Raw genomic sequence first — 19,520 nt, forward strand, 5'->3', positions numbered from 1 at the left:
GGGGGACACAAATGAAATCTGGGGGGTGTAGCCAATCCCAGCAAACCACCTAGATCTGGTCAAAGCAGAGAATAGGGAGACCAGCGGCTGGGCCCTAGGTGACAGTGTGCCTTAGGCAGCTGCCTAGTGGTAGCACCGGCCCCGAGTGAGAACTGGACCGTAGAACTACTTGAAAACTCACAAGACAGCTACACACTTTCCAACTTCCACCCAGCACTCTTCAGTGAGCTCTCCAGACCAGATCCTTAGGTGAGACTGCTGAGCTCCAGTGATGATTAGGAATAGCCCCCCGCCCTCCTAGCTTGGCTGCAGCTGGGACCTCGATGAACATCAGCAAACTCCAGCAAAACTGCCTCAGAAGGCAAGCAGCCCCTGAGGCTGGAAACATCTCCAGCAGGACTAGATCCAAGCTGCTCCAGACCCCAAACCATTTATGTTCCCCTACAGCCACCTACTGGGTGCACCTCCCCAAGGATTGGCTGCAGCTGGGACTTCGATGAGCATCAGCAAACTCCAGAAAAACTGCCTCAGAAGGCAAGCAGCCCCTGAGGCTGGAAACTTCTCCAGCAGGACAAGACCCAAGCTGCTCCAGACCCCAGACCATTCATGTTCCCCTACAGCCAGCTACTGGGTGCACCTCCCCAGGGATTGGCTGCAGCTGGGACCTCGATGAACATCAGCAAACTTCAGAAAAACTGCCTCAGAGGGGCAGCAGCCCCTGAGGCTGGAAACATCTCCAGCAGGACTAGACTGAAGAAGCAGGGTCCCTCTCTCCAACTTCAGGACAAGCTCTTCCTCAATATCAGTACTCACAAGGCCCAAAGACAGAATGGCAACCTCCTTCCTATCGTCCAAGCGAAACACTCCAGTGATACCAGACAGAGCTTTGGCAGACAGCTTACTGAAGAACCTGGGTCACGCTCTACAACTTCAGGACAAGCTCTTCCTCAATATCAGTACTCACAAGGCCCAAATACAGAATGGCAACCTCCTTCCAATCATCCAAGCGAAACCCTCCAGTGATACCAGACAGAGCTTTGGCAGACAGCTTACTGAAGAACCTGGGTCACTCTCCGCAACTTCAGGACAAGCTCTTCGGAACATTAGTCAGTGTTCCCTTTTTCCAGACCCACGTTGACTATCAAACACCAGGGGAGGTGACAAGCACACAAAGTCCCCAAGTTTCTCAATATCAGTAGTCACAAGACCCAAAGACAGACTGGCAACCTCCTTCCAATCGTCCAAGCGAAACCCTTCAGTGATACCAGAGCTTTGGCACACTGAAGAACCAGGGTCACTCTCTCCAACTTCAGGCCCTCAGGTCGACCCATCTGAGGCTACATGGCAGCAAGTGCCAGGTGAGGCAGCCTGCCTCCAGCCTGGCTGGTGCAATCCTCTCCCCATGTCCTCTCCAAATATAAATACCACTCCCAGCATTCAATGGGGCAACCCTCCCCTGCAATTTGCCAGGGCTGTATCCATATTCATGCTGTCCATTTGCCTAGCTCCTACCCACATTCTGGAAGGTTTTCATAACTCGGACCAACTCCAACAACACCAGACCATCAAGAGCAGCCTTGACTCATCAATCACAGCACTCTGTTAAGCAGAATACTCGACTGAATTTACCCGGCAGCCTCTCTGGTAGGCAGAGAAACACAGCTAGGCCTAATCTAACCATACTGTCATAATGATGGTACCCACCTTCCATAGCTGTAATAATCATGGTACCCACCTTCCTTGGCTGTCATAATCATGGTATCCACCTTCCACGGCTGTCATAATCATGGTGCCCACCTTCCACAGCTGTCATAATCATGCTGTCCACCTTCCACGGCTGTCATAATCATGGTGTACACCTTCCACGGCTGTCATAATCATGGCGCCCACCTTCCATGGCTGTCATAATCATGGTGTCCACCTTCCACGGCTGTCATAATCATGGCGCCCACCTTCCATGGCTGTCATAATCATGGTGTCCACCTTCCACGGCCGTCATAATCATGGTGCCCACCTTCCACAGCTGTCATAATCATTGTGTACACCTTCCACGGCTGTCATAATCATGGCGCCCACCTTCCACGGCTGTCATAATCATGGCGTCCACCTTCCACGGCTGTCATAATCATGGTGTCCACCTTCCACGGCTGTCATAATCATAGTGTACACCTTCCATGGCTGTCATAATCATGGCGCCCACCTTCCACGGCTGTCATAATCATGATGTCCACCTTCCATGGCTTTAGGCAGAAATACCATTTATCACCATAGGGCAGGGGTGTCAAACTCCATTTCGTTGCGGACCGCATCAGAAATTTGGTTGCTCTCAAAGGCCAGTCTGTAGGACTAGATGTCCAGATCATTCCCCCCCCCCACTTCATCAGATATCAAGAGCCCCCCCAGCCATCAGAAGTCAAAAGTTCCCCACCCTCCCTTACATCACTGTGCACCTCCTTTACCTATTGCTGCTGCCAGGAAATACCTGGGGGCAGAGTTGATAAGCAGAAAGTGAAGGGTCTGGAGGACGACCAAAGGAGGACTGGAGTCAGCTGTCGGAGTCTGCCAAATGCTGAGACAGGGTTGGGGCAGAGATGAAGGTGGCTGCATAGAGAAGCGCAGGATCTGGTGGAGGAATTCTATCTTCCTCTCTGCTGCCAATTGTTGAGACAGGTTAGGGGCAGAGAAGAGGGGTTGCACAGAGAGGTGCGGGATCTGTAGGAAGAGTTCTGTCCTCTTCTCTGCTGCCAATTGTTGAGACAGGGTGGGGGCAGAGATGAGGGGTTGCACAGAGAGGTGCAGGATCTGTAGGAGGAGTCCTGTCCTCCTCTCTGCTGCCAATTGCTGAGACAGGGTGGGGGCAGAGATGAGGGTTTGCACAGAGAGGTGCAGGATCTGTAGGAAGAGTTCTGTCCTCTTCTCTGCTGCCAATTGTTGAGACAGGGTGGGGGCAGAGAAGAGGGGTTGCACAGAGAGGTGCGGGATCTGTAGGAAGAGTTCTGTCCATCTCTCTGCTGCCAATTGTTGAGACAGGGTGGGGGCAGAGATGAGGGGTTGCACAGAGAGGTGCGGGATCTGTAGGAAGAGTTCTGTCCATCTCTCTGCTGCCAATTACTGAGACAGGGTGGGGGGCAGAGACGAGGGGTTGTACAGAGAGGTGCAGGATCTGTCGGAGGAGTATCTGTCCTCCTCTCCACTTCCAATTGCTGAGACAGGGTGGGGGCAGAGATGAGGGGTTGCACAGAGAGGTGCAGGATCTGTAGGAGGAGTTCTGTCCTCCTCTCTGCTGCCAATTGCTGAGACAGGGTGGGGGCAGAGATGAGGGGTTGCACAGAGAGGTGCAGGATCTGTAGGAAGAGTTCTGTCCTCTTCTCTGCTGCCAATTGTTGAGACAGGGTGGGGGCAGAGAAGAGGGGTTGCACAGAGAGGTGCGGGATCTGTAGGAAGAGTTCTGTCCATCTCTCTGCTGCCAATTGTTGAGACAGGGTGGGGGCAGAGATGAGGGGTTGCACAGAGAGGTGCGGGATCTGTAGGAAGAGTTCTGTCCTCCTCTCTGCTGCCAATGGCTGAGACAGGATGGGGGCAGAGAAGTGGGGTTGCACAGAGAGGTGCGGGATCTGTAGGAAGAGTTCTGTCCATCTCTCTACTGCCAATTACTGAGACAGGGTGGGGGGCAGAGACAAGGGGTTGTACAGAGAGGTGCAGGATCTGTCGGAGGAGTATCTGTCCTACTCTCCACTTCCAATTGCTGAGACAGGTTGGGGGCAGAGACGAGGGGTTGCACAGAGAGGTGCAGGATCTGTAGGAGTTCTGTCTTCCTCTCTGCTGCCAATTGCTGGGACAGGGTGGGGGCAGAGACGAGGGGTTGCACAAAGAGGTGCTGGATCTGTAGGAGTTCCGCCCTCCTCTCTGCTGCTGACAGCTGAGACAAGGTGGAGAGAAGAGGGGTGCCGCAGCAGAGGTGCAAGGGCCACATGAAATGGCCTGGAGGGCTGGATTTGGCCCACAGGCCATGTATTTGACACATGCCATAGGGCTCATTCATATCACTGCCTGCAGTTTTATGTATTTTGGAATTTCTAGTAATTGTTTTTTGTTTTTTAACAAAATTAGATTGAGGTCCCCAATATGAATTACTTCATCAGAATGTTGACTGTGGGGGCGCTGCATTTCCCAGCGAACCGGTGACTCAATACACAAAATTCAGCGACCTACCGAGCAGAATGGGAGATGTTGATGATTTCAGTGATGAGAATAGAGTTGGTGTTCCAGAAACACGGCTCGGCTCCTCCCAAGACTGGGATGTTTGTATTCATGCCAATCCTCTTGTTTAGAGGGACACGGGACATAGAAAAGATGGAGGGGGGTTTCTCTATGTTAGATGTGATGTGAAAGTGAGGAGGAAAGATGACCTTGTGGTTGGAGGTGGTGATGGTGTGGAGGAGGAATTACGGGAGGAATGATAGATGGGTCTATGGACTGATGGACTTATCATTGGAGTATACTACAGACGTCCTGAGATCTATGAGAAGGGGGAGAGTCGGCTGTTCCAACAAGGACAAGCTGGGAACACCAAACTACTAAGACACAAGATGGAGACTAAAACCTACAGGATGGGCCGTACTTGTAGTGTTAGAGAAAGGAATAAAAGAGAAGAAGATTTCATCACACAAATCTGAAGGAAGACTTTTATCAATCAACATACAGAGAATATCACGGGTTTATGGAAATATTCATTCTTCCTTTGTTGCTTACTAAAAACGAGTCTATATGTTCATATCTTTTATCAGCTACATATGAAATGCTGCATCTGAAAATTTAATATTTTCCACTTTCAGTAAGCAGGTGGCACTCTCCACGCAAATGAAACAGCCTGTGCATTCTGAAATAAATACTGCACTGAAATGGTCAGTCCTAATGTGTAGTCTGATCTCCCCTTCTCTTCATCCACAAGCAATATCTCTCTCACCATGATGTCCTCCATGGAAGCTTCTGCTGAAGGTCAGGCGAGATCAGACTACACTGCTAGAGGGACCCAACCAGCAGTGACCCCCCCCCCCTTCTCCCTCACCATGATGTCCTCAATGGAAACTTCTGCTAAAGGTCAAAGGAGATCAGACTACACTGCTAGAGGGACCCAACCAGCAGTGACACCCCCCCCTTTCTCCCTCACCATGATGTCCACGATGGAAACGTCTGCTGAAGGTCAGGGGAGATCAGACTCCACTGCTAGAGACCCAACAAGCAGTGACCCCCCCCCCCCCTCCTCCTCTCTCACCATGATGTCCTCCATGGAAGCTTCTGCTGAAGGTCAAAGCAGATCAGACTCCACGGCTAGAGGGACCGAACCAGCAGTGCCCCCCCCCCCTTCCTTCTCTCTCACCATGATATCCTCCATGGAAGCTTCTGCTGAAGGTCAGGGGAGATCAGACTACACTGCTAGAGGGACCCAACCAGCAGTGAACCCCCCCCCCCTTCTTTTCTCTCACCATGTTGTCCTCCATGGAAACTTCTGCTGAAGGTCAGGGGAGATCAGACTACTCCGCTAGAGGGACCCAACCAGCAGTGACCCCCCCTCCTTCTCTCTCACTATGATGTCCTCCATGGAAGCTTCTGCTGAAGGTCAGGGGAGATCGGACTACACTACTAGAGGGACCCAACCAGCAGTGATCCACCTTCCTTCTCTCTCACCATGATGTCCTCCATGGAAGCTTCTGCTGGAGGTCAGGGGAGATCAGACTACACTGCAAGAGGGACCCAACCAGCGGTGACCCCCCCCCCCCCCTCCTAGCAGAGGAAGCCAGACACAACTTTGAAGTCTTTAGTGATCTCTAATCTCCTTATAAAGTGTTTCTTCCATGACAATGATCAGAGGAGCGGTCAGCCACGTGTTTTCTGAGGTGTATATCAAGGTGTGCTTCTTCCCAGTGTGAGATCTCTGATGTCCGGCAACATATCATCCATAGAGAAGACATTTCCCGCACTCAGGACACTAATACACCTCAAGGGTTGAGTGGGTTCTCAGATGTCTAGTAAGACCAGATTTCTGTGAAAAACACTTCTCGCACTTGGGACAGGCATACAGCTTCTCGACTGTGTGCAATCTCTTATGTCTGGAAAGACTGGTGTTATGTGAAAAACATTTCCCGCACTCAGGGCAGCAAAACTGCTTCTCCCCCGTGTGGCACGCCTGATGTACTGTAAGAGCGGACTTATGTGAAAAACATTTTCCACACTCAGAACAGCAATACGGCTTCTCGCCTGTGTGAGATCTCTGATGTATGCTAAGATTGGCCTTCTGGGAAAAACATTTCCTGCACTCGGGGCAGGAATACGGCTTCTCACCCGTGTGAATTCTTTGATGTCTAAAAAGGTCTGTTTTCCGTGTATAACATTTCCCGCACTCAGAGCAGGAAAACAGCTTTTTCCTCAAGTGGGATATCTGATGTATAGTAAGGTCAGACTTCTGTGAAAAACATTTTTCACACTCAGTGCAGGAATATTGCTTCTCCACCATGTGCAATCTCTGATGTTTTATAAGATTGGTCTTCTCTGAAAAACATTTCCTGCACTCCGGGCAGGGATACAGCTTCTCGCCTGCATGAGATCTGTAATGTAGGACAAGTTCTGATTTTTCAAGAAAACATTTCCCGCACTCAGAACAGGAATAAGGCTTTTCCTCCATATGAGTTCTCTGGTGTTCAGTAAGACTTAATTCAGAACAAAAACTTTCCCCACATTCCAGGCAGGAAATGTTCTTCTTCCTCTGAATCCCGGCTCCATCCCCCACAGTACGAGGTTGCTCAGAGTCAGAGGTATTCCATGGTCTCTCCACACTGGGAAGTCCACCATCCATAGTGGAGCTCATTGTCTTTTCTCTGGCACAATCTCCTGGGATGTCCTCATCTTCCATTTTACAACCTGGAGATAAAGTGAGACGATTCTTTGAGGGTTTCTCCATGGCGGGTCCTGGAAAAATAGAAAAACATCATCAATAGATAGGAGAGGGTTAGTTCACTTCTATCAAGATTCCATCTGGATCAGGGAGATAGGAGGGAGCAGATGTTCTCTGTGGATGTCCCAACCAGCTGGGATTCTTCCCCTCTTCAAAAGGCCTTTGGTCCTCCCAGATCACTTCTACATTTACACCGCCTTGTCAGAGGAGCAGGAACCAATGGGGGCTGGGGGGGGGGGAACGGTAACAGAGCAGAGATAAGAGAAGAATATATTCTGGTCACCTGTGCTGATCTCTGAAGGAGTGTCCTCCTCTATGAATGTCCTCCTCATTCCAGCCTCCTCTGTATATTGCTGATCATCCCTCACATACGTCTCTTCTACTTCACCCTCAACTTTCATGTTCATCAGATCTTCACCCTAAACCAACAGAATGGCAGAAAATAACATCTGTAACACAGAAGGATTTATGATGTGAGATCACATAGAACATCTGATCTTGTAGAGTCCACACATCGTCTCCACATGTCAGAGTGTTCCATCCCTTCATGTCCCCGACCCTCAACTCCACCTACCTGATGATGGTGAGGGAATGTGTGACCTTCTTGTGTGGAATCCCGGGAATAGAGAGGACGGGGACATCTCTCTGGTGGGTTCCCATGACTGGATCCACCTACCTGATGATGGTGAGGGATGGTGTGACTTTCCTGTGTGGAATCCCGGGAATACAGAGGACGGGGACATCTCTCTGGTGGGTTTCTGGTATTAGGTGGATCCATAATATCCTTTTGTTCTCTAGAAAGCTCCTCCATCACTCCATACTCCTCATCCTCCACTATAAACTCTTCTTTAACAACAATATTATACTCCTTGAGGTTTTCACTCTGCATATATGATAAAACAATGATTTAACAAACATGATATATATAAATCACAACTATCAGCGACTGTTAATCGTCTACCTGATGATGGTGAGAGAAGGTGTAACCTTCCTGTTTGGAATCCCGGGAATACAGAGGACGGGGACATCTCTCTGGTGGGTTCCCATGACTGGATCCATCTACCTGATGATGGTGAGAGATGGTGTAACCTTCCTGTTTGGAATCCCGGGAATACAGAGGACGGGGACATCTCTCTGGTGGGTTCCCATGACTGGATCCATCTACCTGATGATGGTGAGAGATGGTGTGACCTTCCTGTGTGGAATCCCGGGAATACAAAGGACGGGGACATCTCTCTGGTGGGTTCCCATGACTGGATCCATCTGTAGGAAAAACACACACTGACTGAATCAATTGTTTCTATGTGTTTATCAGATGATGGGGGATCTAGGTGGATCCTCCGTACTGCTCTCTCCTTTCCAATAAAGTCTCCTCTTACCCGGTGATGTGAGGGGCGGCTGATTGTCCATCATGACGTCCTTGTAGAGGTCCTTGTGTCCTTCTAAATACTCCCACTCCTCCATGGAGAAATAGACAGTGACACCCTGACACCTTATAGGAACCTAACACACACAATGATACAGTCACCATCCAGACACATCCCTTGTCTGTTACTGGAGAATGTACCAGAATTCCCGGCACCGCTCACCTCTCCTGTCAGCAGCTCCATCATCTTCTTGGTGACTTCTAGAATCTTCTGTATGTTGTGTCTCTCAGGGTTTAGGGAGTCACATGGAGGCACTGTGATGGTCATATGATCACCTGACTTCAGAGGAGGAAATCTCTGTATTGGGGCATCAATAGGAATATCATGTTAGACTCCCAGAATCCTCCTCACCTCTCCGGTCAGGTCTGTGTTTTATTAATAGAGATGAGAGTGATGTCATGTGACCTCCCAGAATCCTCCTCACCTCTCCGGTCTGTGTTTTATTAATAGAGATAAGAGTGATGTCATGTGACCTCCCAGAATCCTCCTCACCTCTCCGGTCAGGTCTGTGTTTTATTAATAGAGATGAGAGTGATGTCATGTGACCTCCCAGAATCCTCCTCACCTCTCCGGTCAGCAGGTAGATGATCTCCAGGGTGAGGTTTAGTATCCTCTCAGTCATGTGCCTCCGGTCCTCCTCCATCCTCATTGGTCATGTGATCTATACAGGTTTCCTGTAGACCAATTGATAACAGAGAATGATCTGGACTGTACTGGTTGTACAATATTAGGATGGGGGGGGATAATATGAGGGTCTCTATCATATAAGAACGGTTCCCTGTGGGATTACACACACATTCAGTTTAGGGTTTGCTATGGTTTTGAGGTTCAACTTTCTGAACTGGAGAAGAAAATGACCTAACAGCACTAATAACTCAGAGGCCACACCCCTTACACATCCCTCCTTATCCAAACCATGAGGACCTATAGCCAAATTTAAACCACAAATAAAAATGTTCTCACCGAACAATGCTCTGTTGACCATGGACTGGATGAAGTGTTCTTCAGAAACTTTCTCTTGGAGTATCTCCTGGTCCCCTACCGAAACTTTCTCTTGGAGTATCTCCTGGTCCCCTACCGAAACTTTCTCTTGGAGTATCTCCTGGTCCCCTACCGAAACTTTCTCTTGGAGTATCTCCTGGTCCCCTACCAAAACTTTCTCTTGGAGTATCTCCTGGTCCCCTACCAAAACTTTCTCTTGGAGTATCTCCTGGTCCCCCATAGTGGTGTTCCCCATGACCTCTTCATCACCATCATGTACTTTGTCCCTGTACCATGTCTTGTAGTTATGAGATCAGCGGGAGGAACCACAGAGCTCTGTGGAGGAGCAGGAGATCGGCACTCCCCAGTCGTGTCGGTTCCTGAAGTAGACTTCAGCCGGCATTGGAGCTCAGTTCAGAGAGGGAAGAATTGACCTTTACAGGGAAAGCTTTCATTTGGGTTTGACGTTTGGTGACAAGGTGATCAGTGACACCCACACCTGTTTTATGTCCGCATTACATTTCTTCTATACCAGTGTTGTCACTTCAATACGGGAAATCTGATGAAACACCTAGAGCGGTAGAAACACTTTGGGCAGATAGATCCAATTTATAATTGTGTGAACATCAGACTGAAAAGAGGGACATTTAAAGGGCAAAGCAGGACAGAGAAATGTGGTTCTTAATTACATACGGTGATGAGAAATACGATGAAAAAAGATCTTATTACCTCCTCTGCTGCCACTTCCAGCAATGTCTTCTCTTTAATTCTTCCAAATTCACCTCTCACCCGGAACTTCCTGTCTGTACCTGACATCACTTCCTGCCTGTACATGACATCACTTCCTGTACATTTTCCATAGAGACTTCCTGTCTGGGTAGATGTGAGATCACCACCTTGTGGAGCTCAGAGGAACTGCGGTCCCCAGAAATGCCTCGTAGCGTGAACACGGCTTCTTGCTGTGTGTATGGACTGTAGATCCTTATAGATGGGGTCACCGCCACTCCCGCCAAGAAGGATAGAAGTATTTTTTAACAAACAATAACGTCTACCCATTAATCCAAACCCTTCCAAGAACACCAGAGTTCACTTCATTGTATCGAAACCAATGAAAGAATATATCTTCAAGGTGTCACTCTAATATTCAGTGTGTTCCACCATGTAAAGCCTATAAAGCAATCAGTGATCTCTTCCTTAACCTCACCCCACATGTGATTGTGCTCCTCTAGTCAGAAAGGCCCCATCATCTGTAGTACCTCCCCATTACAGAAAGGTAACTCAGCTTTATTGGCATCTCCTCTAGTTACCATTTATCATGACATTTCTTTTCTTCTCCTGTCTTCCTCTACAGCAGGGGTGTCAAACTGGCGGCCCTCCAGCTGTTGCGAGACTACAAGTCCAATCATGCCTCTGCCTTTGGGAGTTATGTTTGTAACTGTCAATCTTGCAATGCCTCTTGGGACTTGTAGTTTGGCAACAGCTGGTGGGCAGCCAATTTGATACCCGTGCTCTACAGAAAGGTTGTCGTATTCTGGCCATCCTCCATTCTTCTTTCCCTCTTATGATGTGAAATATGGTATTATTATTTATTACAGGTACTGTACTTGTATAGAGCTGGCAAAGGGGAGGGACCCCAGTGATAACACATGACTATATATATGAGGTCACTGGGAGACCACACCTCCTTGTATATAATAGCTTTCATCTACCAGACTTTCTATTCGACAGCAGGATGTGTCTCGGCGGTAGCATTTTACTTTCAGCTGGCTCTCAGCCAGTGGGCACGAAGATTGGGGTGGATGACTTGACTGACGATGGCTTCACAATGAGGGACATTTTGGGGGGATTTTATTTTTTTAATAAAAGACTTGCCCAATGTTTGGGTGTCTTTATTTCCAGGTTACAACTTTTCTTTATTGAGAATGAGTAGGGGTATTGTATACCCCATACTCACTCACATGTGGGGGGCAGTATCTTGGTGCCCCCTTATTGTGAATAGAGGTTTCAAGATTCTGATAAGCTCCCTATAAGCACTGGGCAAGGGTTGTAGGGAACAGGCTCTCGGCCTCATCAACATGGGGACAAGGTAGTTTGCCAGTGTAAGGGATTTCCGGCAGGGAGAATCACGATCGGGAACGCGCATGCGCTAAAGAGATTTCGCAGAAGAGCTGCCGGTTGTGCGTAGGCGCGCAGGAATGCGCGATCGCGCACGCACACGTGCACACGCACACGCACGGCGAAGATTGGCGCCAGACGGGCTATTTAAAGAGGGTCTCTGCTCTGGTTCAGTGCTGACTGGTCTTCAGCTCCCCCCTGTGTCCTGCTTGCTCCTGTTCATTTCCTTTGTTGCTGACCCGGCTTGTTCCTGACCCGACTCTGATTACTCTCCTGCTCCTGGTTCCTGACTTCGGCTCTGCTCCTGACTTTGGCTTTTCCTACTGATTCTGTACCACGCTGCCTGACTGTTATGACCCTGGCTATTCTATGACCCTGTTCCTGTCCTGCGTCCTGGTTACCTACATTGCTCTGCTGCACATCGGGCACTACACAGAACCTGCTCTGTCTGCTGTTACGGTCCCCAAATCAGAGGATACTCTGCCTACCAAGGTCACCATCTGCAAGAGCCGCAAGCAACAACTACTGTCGCTCTTGTCCCCCTGGTCCCTAGACTCCCTCTGTTCCAACCTCAGCGGGGTCATGGCTAGTGACACAAGTGAGGCCGACCTCGTCAATTCAGTCTCCTATTAGGTACGTGACAGCCAGGGTGTTATCCCCCTGCAAGACACTCACCATGCTGAGGGCGTGTGGCCTAGTATGGTTCAAGAGGGGAGGACAAGTGCCTGGCCGCAGGCTGCATGCTCAGCTCTGGTATGGATTTCATGTTTTTTTTTTGCATGGTGTCCCCCTTAAAAATCCTTCCAGACCTGAAGGGTCTGGCCTGGATTTCCTGGGGCACCTTTTTTGTTTTTGTGTAAGGTACCCCCCTAAATTCCATGCCAGGCTCAAAATGGATATTTTTAATTTGAGTGACTGGGCTCCCATTGATTTCAATGGGGTTTGGGTTCGCCATCCAAATTTCTTTGAAGTTCTCCAAACACCTGCCGAACCGAATCCAGGGCAGTTCGGCTCATCACTAGTTGTGAACTAAATGAAGAAATCGTCTTGATCTAACAAGTGTCGTCCAATGCAGTGTTGAATACGTCAGAATATTCACTAAGGATAGTTGGCTTCAGAAACCTGCTACTCCTCTCTACCAATCCCTCCACTGGCCTCCATTCAGTGTCCTCCACCCCTCTCTGACAGTCCCTCCACTGGCCTCCATTCAGTGTCCTCCACCCCTCTGCCAATCCCTCCACTGGCTGCCATTCAGTTTCCCCCACCCCTCTCTGCCAATCCCTCCACTGGCCTCCATTCAGTGTCCTCCACCCCTCTCTGCCAATCCCTCCATTGGCCTCCATTCAGTGTCCTCCACCCCTCTCTGCCAATCCCTCCACTGGCCTCCATTCAGTGTCCTCCAACCCTCTCTGCCAATCCCTCCACTGGTCTCCATTCAGTGTCCTCCATCCCTCTCTGCCAATCCCTTCACTGGTCTCCATTCAGTGTCCTCCACCCCTCTCTGCCAATCCCTCCACTGACCTCCATTCAGTGTCCTCCACGCTCTCTGCCAATCCCACCACTGGTCTCCATTCAGTGTCCTCCATCCCTCTCTGCCAATCCCTTCACTGGCTTGCACTAGTCCAATGTATATAATTCAAAATACTAATCACAACGTACAAAGCCATCCGCAACACTGCCCCTAGCTACATCACAAACCTCATCTAAATATATCGTCCAAATCATCCTCTCTGCTCCTCCTAAAACCTCCTGGTCTCCAGATCCCTTGTAACCTCCTCCCGCACTCACTTTCAGGACTTCTCCAGAACCTCTCCCATCTGCTGGAACTCCCTATCCCAGTATTTCTGGTCAGCTCCCACCCTGTCCGTTTTTAAGTGATCTTTGTAAACTAATTTATATAGGGAGGCCTAGCCCACCTCCACCTAAAAACTGTACTTGAATCAGGTCCATCAAATCATCCCCTGCAGCTGTTACCTTTTATACCCCCCACCCACCCCTTTAGATAGCAGGCTCCATGAACAGGGCACTCCTATTCCTTCTCTGCATTGTAACTGTACGGTCTCCCTTTATATTGTAAAGTGCTGCGTAAACTGTTGCCACTATATAAATCCTGTGATAATAATAATTCTGCCTGAACCCGGAGGAAACTGTCACATGATAGGAGACCGCCTGCCCAATCATCTGCAGCAGGAATTCCCACCCCACAAGGACAGGGATGCTGGTGACATCATGGACCTTATATGCCCATATGCCATATTAGGCCCCCAAATATCCAGCTCTTCCCCCTACATGAATGAGTAGGGGGTATACATTACTTGGACCCCTTACACACCAGGAATTTAGTCCATGTGCACCCGTTCCTGGTATTTTAGTGCACCACGGGTGCAAAGAGAAAACTACAAGCATGTCAAAGTCTATGGCAGGATGAAATCATGGACCTTATATGCCCATATGCCATATTAGGCCCCCAGATATCCAGCCCTTCCCCCTACATGAATGGGTATGGGGAATACACTACTTGGACCCCTTACACACCAGGAATTTAGTCCATGTGCACCCGATCCTGGTGCAAAGTGGAGGCTACAAGCATGTCAAAGTCTATGGCAGGATGAAATATGAGGGTCTGAACGCCATTTCATTTAGCGCTTTCTGCGCGCAAGGACCTATGGAGAAGTAGGGTAGCTGACGCCATGCTTTCCACCTCAACTAATCAAGAGGAAGCCTTGAATTCGTTGATACGTTTCTCCTGAAAGGTGAAGGCCTGAAATCCTACTTTAAAAAGGTGTTTCCAAAAAAATAGGATAGACATTGTCCCCCTGATGTGAGTGATTGTGGAAAGTAACCAAACAACCAGGCAGTGAATTTCTAAAAGAGCAAAAAGGTTTATTAATATCATTTGAGAAATGAGAGAGATAATGAGTTTGCAGACTTTCCCCACAGAATGGCGTCAGACGTCAACCACGTCTTCTAGGAACTGAACCTTCAAAGTCAACCATGATGAGCAATGCCCTGAAGACTCGCGGACTGAGCTGAGCCATGGGAACACAGCCCCTTCCATCTTTTTTTCTTTGTGTTCCGCAGGCATGGTGGACACGAGTGATACCATGGCACGCAAGTGTTGGGAACATTCACCAATGGGTTGGAGTTTTGAGAAAGCCAGTAATGTGACTGAAACACTGGCATTGCCCACTGATACATGTGAAATTCCCGGGTATTCTGATCACGTGCTTCACTGACCAGCCCATGTTCACACTATGGGATGGTTCTAGGGGATGCAGTTCCTCTGAGATCCACAAGGTGAGGATCCCACTTCTACCCAGACAGGAAGTCTCTATGGTAGACAGGAAGTGATATCAGGTCTAAGAAGGAAGTTCCGGATGAGAGATGAGTCGGGAGGAAGTAGAGAGGAGACATTGGTGGAAGTGGCAGCAGAGGAGGTAATAGGATCTAATTTTCTATTTACACCCAGTAACCCCCCCGTCACGTCCGTCCTCTTCCTCCTTCGTCACGTCCGTCCTCTTCCTCCATCGTCGTGTCTGTCCTCTTCCTCCATCGTCGTGCCCGTTCTCCCTCCATCATCGTGTCCGTCTTTTTCCTCCACCATCATGTCTGCCCTCGTCCTCTTCCTCCACCGTCTCGTCCGTCCTCTTCCTCCACCGTCTCGTCCGTCCTCTTCCTCCACCGTCTCGTCCGTCCTCTTCCTCCACCGTCATGTCCGCCCTCTTCCTCCACCGTCATGTCCGCCCTCTTCCTCCACCGTCATGTCCGCCCTCTTCCTCCACCGTCATGTCCGCCCTGTTCCTCCACCGTCACACCCGTCCTCGACCGTCACACCCGTCCTCTTCCTCCACCGTCACATCCATCCTCTTCCTCCACCGTCACGTCCATCCTCTTCCTCCACCTTCACGTCCATCCTCTTCCTCCACCTTCATGTCCGTCATCTTCCTCCACCTTCACGTCCGTCCTCTTCCCCCATCGTCACGTCCGTCCTCTTCCTCCGCCGTCACGTCCATCCTCTTCCTCCGCCGTCACGTCCATCCTCTTCCTCCGCTGTCACGTCCGTCCACTTCCTCTACCGTGACGTCCGTCCTCTTCCTCCACCGTCATGTCCCTCCTCTTCCTCCATAGTCACTGTGATGTCTTTTATCTCCAGCAGATGATGATACACACATATATAGCGTGGGAATCCAGATTAACCCCTTCAGGGGCAGAACATTCCCCCACTTCCAGGGCCAGAACATTCTCCTCATTGTGGAGATGTTACCTTTTTACCATAGCAGTATTGTACAAAAAATACTGTCCAGATAATTATTTTCTATCCATCTACAGAGAAACCAGCATAGATCACATGAACACATTAATGAGGATGAAGGAGGACCGGAGTCACATGACTGAGAGGATACTAAACCTCACCCTGGAGATCATCTACCTGCTGACCGGAGAGGTGAGGAGGATTTTGGGAGGTCACATGACATCACTCTCATCTCTAATAATAAAACCCAGACCTGACCGGAGAGGTGAGGAGGATTCTGGGAGTCTAACATGATGTTCCTATTGGTTCCTCAATACAGAGATTTCCTCTTCTGAAGTCAGGTGATCATATGACCATCACAGTGCCTCCATGTGACTCCCTAAACCCTGAGAGACACAACATGCAGAAGATTCTAGAAGTCACCAAGAAGATGATGGAGTTGCTGACAGGAGAGGTGAGCGGTGCCGGGAATTCTGGGACATTCTCCAGTAACAGACAAGGGATGTGTCTGGATGGTGACTGTATCATTGTGTGTGTCAGGTTCCTATAAGGTGTCAGGGTGTCACTGTCTATTTCTCCATGGAGGAGTGGGAGTATTTAGAAGGACACAAGGACCTCTACAAGGACGTCATGATGGACAATCAGCCGCCCCTCACATCACCGGGTAAGAGGAGACTTTATTGGAAAGGAGAGAGCAGTACGGAGGATCCACCTAGATTCCCCATCATCTGATAAACACATAGAAACAATGGATTCAGTCAGTGTGTGTGTTTCCTACAGATGGATCCAGTCATGGGAACCCACCAGAGAGATGTCCCCGTCCTCTGTATTCCTGGGATTCCACACAGGAAGGTCACACCATCCCTCACCATCATCAGGTAGATGGATCCAGTCATGGGAACCCACCAGAGAGATGTCCCCGTCCTCGGTATTCCCGGGATTCCACACAGGAAGGTCACACCATCCCTCACCATCATCAGGTAGGTGGAGTTGAGGGTCGGGAACATAAAGTGATGGAACACTCTGACATGTGGAGACAATGTGTGAACTCTACAAGATGAGATGTTCTATGTGATCTCACATCATAAATCCTTCTATGTTACAGATGTTATTTTCTGCCATTCTGTTGGTTTAGGGTGAAGATCTGATGAACATGAAAGTTGAGGGTGAAGTAGAAGAGGCGTATGTGAGGGATGATCAGCAATATACGGAGGAGGCTGGAATGAGGAGGACATTCATAGAGGAGGACACTCCTACAGAGATCAGCACAGGTGACCAGAATATATTCTTCTCTTATCTCTGCTCTGTTACCGCCCCCCCAGCCCCCATTGGTTCCTGCTCCTCTGACAAGGTGGTGTAAATGTAGAAGTGATCTGGGAGGACCAAAGGCCTTTTGAAGAGGGGAAGAATCCCAGCTGGTTGGGACATCCACAGAGAACATCTGCTCCCTCCTGTCTCCCTGATCCAGATGGAATCTTGATGGAAGTGAACTAACCCTCTCCTATCTATTGATGATGTTTTTCTATTTTTCCAGGACCCGCCATGGAGAAACCCTCAAAGGATCGTCTCACTTTATCTCCAGGTTGTAAAATGGAAGATGAGGACATCCCAGGAGATTGTGCTGGAGAAAAGACAATTAGCTCTACTATGGATGGTGGACTTCCCAGTGTGGAGAGACCATGGGATCCCTCTGACTCTGAGCAACCTCGTACTGTGGGGGATGGGGCCGGGATTCAGGGGAAGAAGGAATTTCCCTGTCCTGAATGTGCGGAAAGTTTTTACTCAAAACTAAGTCTTCTTGTACATCAGAGATCTCACATAGGTGAGGAGCTTTATTCCTGTCCTGAGTGTGGAAAATGTTTTCTTCATAACTCAACACTCATAATACATTACAGATCTCACACGGGGGAGAAGCCGTATTTTTGTCGCGAGTGCGGGAAATGTTATTCACAGAAGTGCCATCTTTATAGACATCAGAGACTGCACATGGGCGAGAAACCATACTTATGTCATGAGTGTGGGAAATGTTATCCACGTAAATCAGAACTTGCTATACATCAAAGATCGCACACAGGGAAAGACCCATATTCTTGTCCTGAGTGCAGGAAAAGTTTTTCTCAGAAATCAGAACTTGTTATACATCAAACATCTCACACGGGAGGGAAGTCCTATTCCTGCACAGAGTGCTGGAAATGTTTTTCAAATAAATCAGAACTTGTTGCACATCAGCGGTCTCACACGGGGGAGAAGCCATATGCCTGCCCTGTGTGCAGAAAATGTTTTTCACACAAGTCCAATCTTAAAAAACATCAGAGGTCTCACTCAGGCGAGAAGCCGTATTCCTGTTCTGAGTGCGGGAAATGTTTTTCGCAGAATTCCCATCTTGCTAAACATCAAATGTGCCACACGCGCGAAACGCTGTTTTGCTGCCCTGTGTGCGGGAAATGTTATCCACGTAAATCAGAACTTGTTAAACATCAAAAATCTCACACAGGGCAAGGCCTGTATTCCTGTCTTGACTGCGGGAAATGTTTTTCACACAAGTCCAATCTTTCCAGACATAAGAGAGTGCACACAGCCGAGAAGTGATACGTCTGCCCTGAGTGCGGGAAATGTTTTTCACACAAGTCCAATCTTTCCAGACATAAGAGAGTGCACACAGCCGAGAAGTGATACGTCTGCCCTGAATGCGGGAAATGTTTTTCACACAAGTCCAATCTTTACAGACATAAGAGATTGCACACAGCTGAGAAGTGATACGCCTGCCCTAAGTGCAGGAAATGTTTTCCAAAGAAGTCTTGTCTTACCAGACATCCATCGGAGAATCCACACACCCTTGACGTATATTAATATCCTGTAGTGCGGGAAATGTCTTCTATATGGTGAAAGAGTAGTGTGTTGATGAAGAGGAGGGGAGCTCAGACTACACGGCAGGACTGACCATTTCACTGCAGTAGATATCAGCCTTCACAGGCACCTTCCTTTGCTTGGACAGTGCCACCTACTGGATGAAAGTGGAAAATATGACTTTTTTTTCAGATGCAACATTTCATATTTACTTGATAAAAATGCAAACATAATGAAACAAATGGATATTAAATATTTATATGCTTAACACTGTGGCAACCTTTGGAAGTTGATTTATAAAAGTCTGTCTTCTGATTTGTACAATGAAGTGTCTAATCTAGTGGTGCACCGAAATGATAATTCTGGTGCAGGAATAAGAGGATGTTACGGCAAGTAAATAGATACCCAACGTGTCACGGTTTAAAATTGCGCACGCTCGTGGAACGGCGTGAAACTGCGGTACTTAAATGGGTACCATGGATGATGCTTTAAAATTTTCTACAGGTTAGCAGTGTACAGTCACAGAGGAGGTCGAGTGTGAGAATTATTGCTATCACTCCGACATTCGTGGTGACACCTCACGTGTGTGGTTTAAACACAGTTTGCATATGTGGGTGTGGCCTACGTATACGTTCACCACTACGCGAAAGCATGGGGGGACGGGGGCACTTTAACTGCCTCCCACCCGCCATATAGTAATATGACGGGCGCAAGGCAATTCTCTCGTTCTGGGAGGAGTCATATGACGTCCTCCCATTCTAACCGCACATGCGCGGCTCCCGGAGTGCGGCGATCGGCGGTGCGCTGTGTCCCTCGACACAGCAGATCACCGATCCATGGAAAGAGCCGAAGATTTCGGCTCGGTCATGTGATCAGCTGTGTCCAATCACAGCTGATCACATGTAAACAGGGAAATGCCGGCTATCGGCATTTCTCTCCTCACGAG

The 19,520-nt window shown here is 48.9% G+C and overlaps 1 protein-coding gene and 1 pseudogene across 2 annotated transcripts in view; one reads left to right on the forward strand and one right to left on the reverse strand.

Moving 5' to 3' along the window:
- Nucleotides 1-18,577, forward strand: part of LOC149443173 (uncharacterized) — a 33,577-nt pseudogene extending 15,000 nt beyond the window's left edge. The window contains exons 12-14 of the transcript XR_016306694.1: nucleotides 16,489-16,707; nucleotides 16,863-16,998; nucleotides 17,262-18,577. The product of XR_016306694.1 is annotated as an uncharacterized LOC149443173 (transcript). The remainder of the gene's footprint in view (nucleotides 1-16,488; nucleotides 16,708-16,862; nucleotides 16,999-17,261) is intronic.
- LOC149443174 (uncharacterized) lies at nucleotides 4,674-10,177 on the reverse strand. The gene is made up of 8 exons (XM_089655853.1): nucleotides 10,090-10,177; nucleotides 8,945-9,053; nucleotides 8,542-8,676; nucleotides 8,332-8,455; nucleotides 7,914-8,215; nucleotides 7,629-7,835; nucleotides 7,236-7,371; nucleotides 4,674-6,966 (listed from the first exon to the last, which is right to left on the reverse strand). The coding sequence occupies exons 2-8, from the start codon at nucleotides 9,026-9,028 to the stop codon at nucleotides 5,990-5,992; spliced, it is 1,965 nt and encodes a 654-aa protein (XP_089511979.1). The 5' UTR covers nucleotides 9,029-9,053; nucleotides 10,090-10,177; the 3' UTR covers nucleotides 4,674-5,989.
- Nucleotides 18,578-19,520: the final 943 nt, after the last annotated feature.

Source organism: Staurois parvus, unplaced genomic scaffold (genome assembly GCF_062004578.1).
Source record: "Staurois parvus isolate SC_StPar_1 unplaced genomic scaffold, SC_StPar_1.0 ptg000874l, whole genome shotgun sequence".
Taxonomy (NCBI): Eukaryota; Metazoa; Chordata; class Amphibia; order Anura; family Ranidae; genus Staurois; species Staurois parvus.

Excerpts from the sequence above, each read along its gene's own strand:
- LOC149443174 (XM_089655853.1), bottom strand. The coding sequence starts at position 9,028 with ATGAGGATGGAGGAGGACCGGAGGCACATGACTGAGAGGATACTAAAC. Across the intron at positions 8,456-8,541 it reads TGGAGCTGCTGACAGGAGAG|GTTCCTATAAGGTGTCAGGG; the intron begins GTGAGCGGTGCC and ends TGTGTGTGTTAG. Across the intron at positions 7,836-7,913 it reads CCTTCTCTCACCATCATCAG|AGTGAAAACCTCAAGGAGTA; the intron begins GTAGACGATTAA and ends TCATATATGCAG.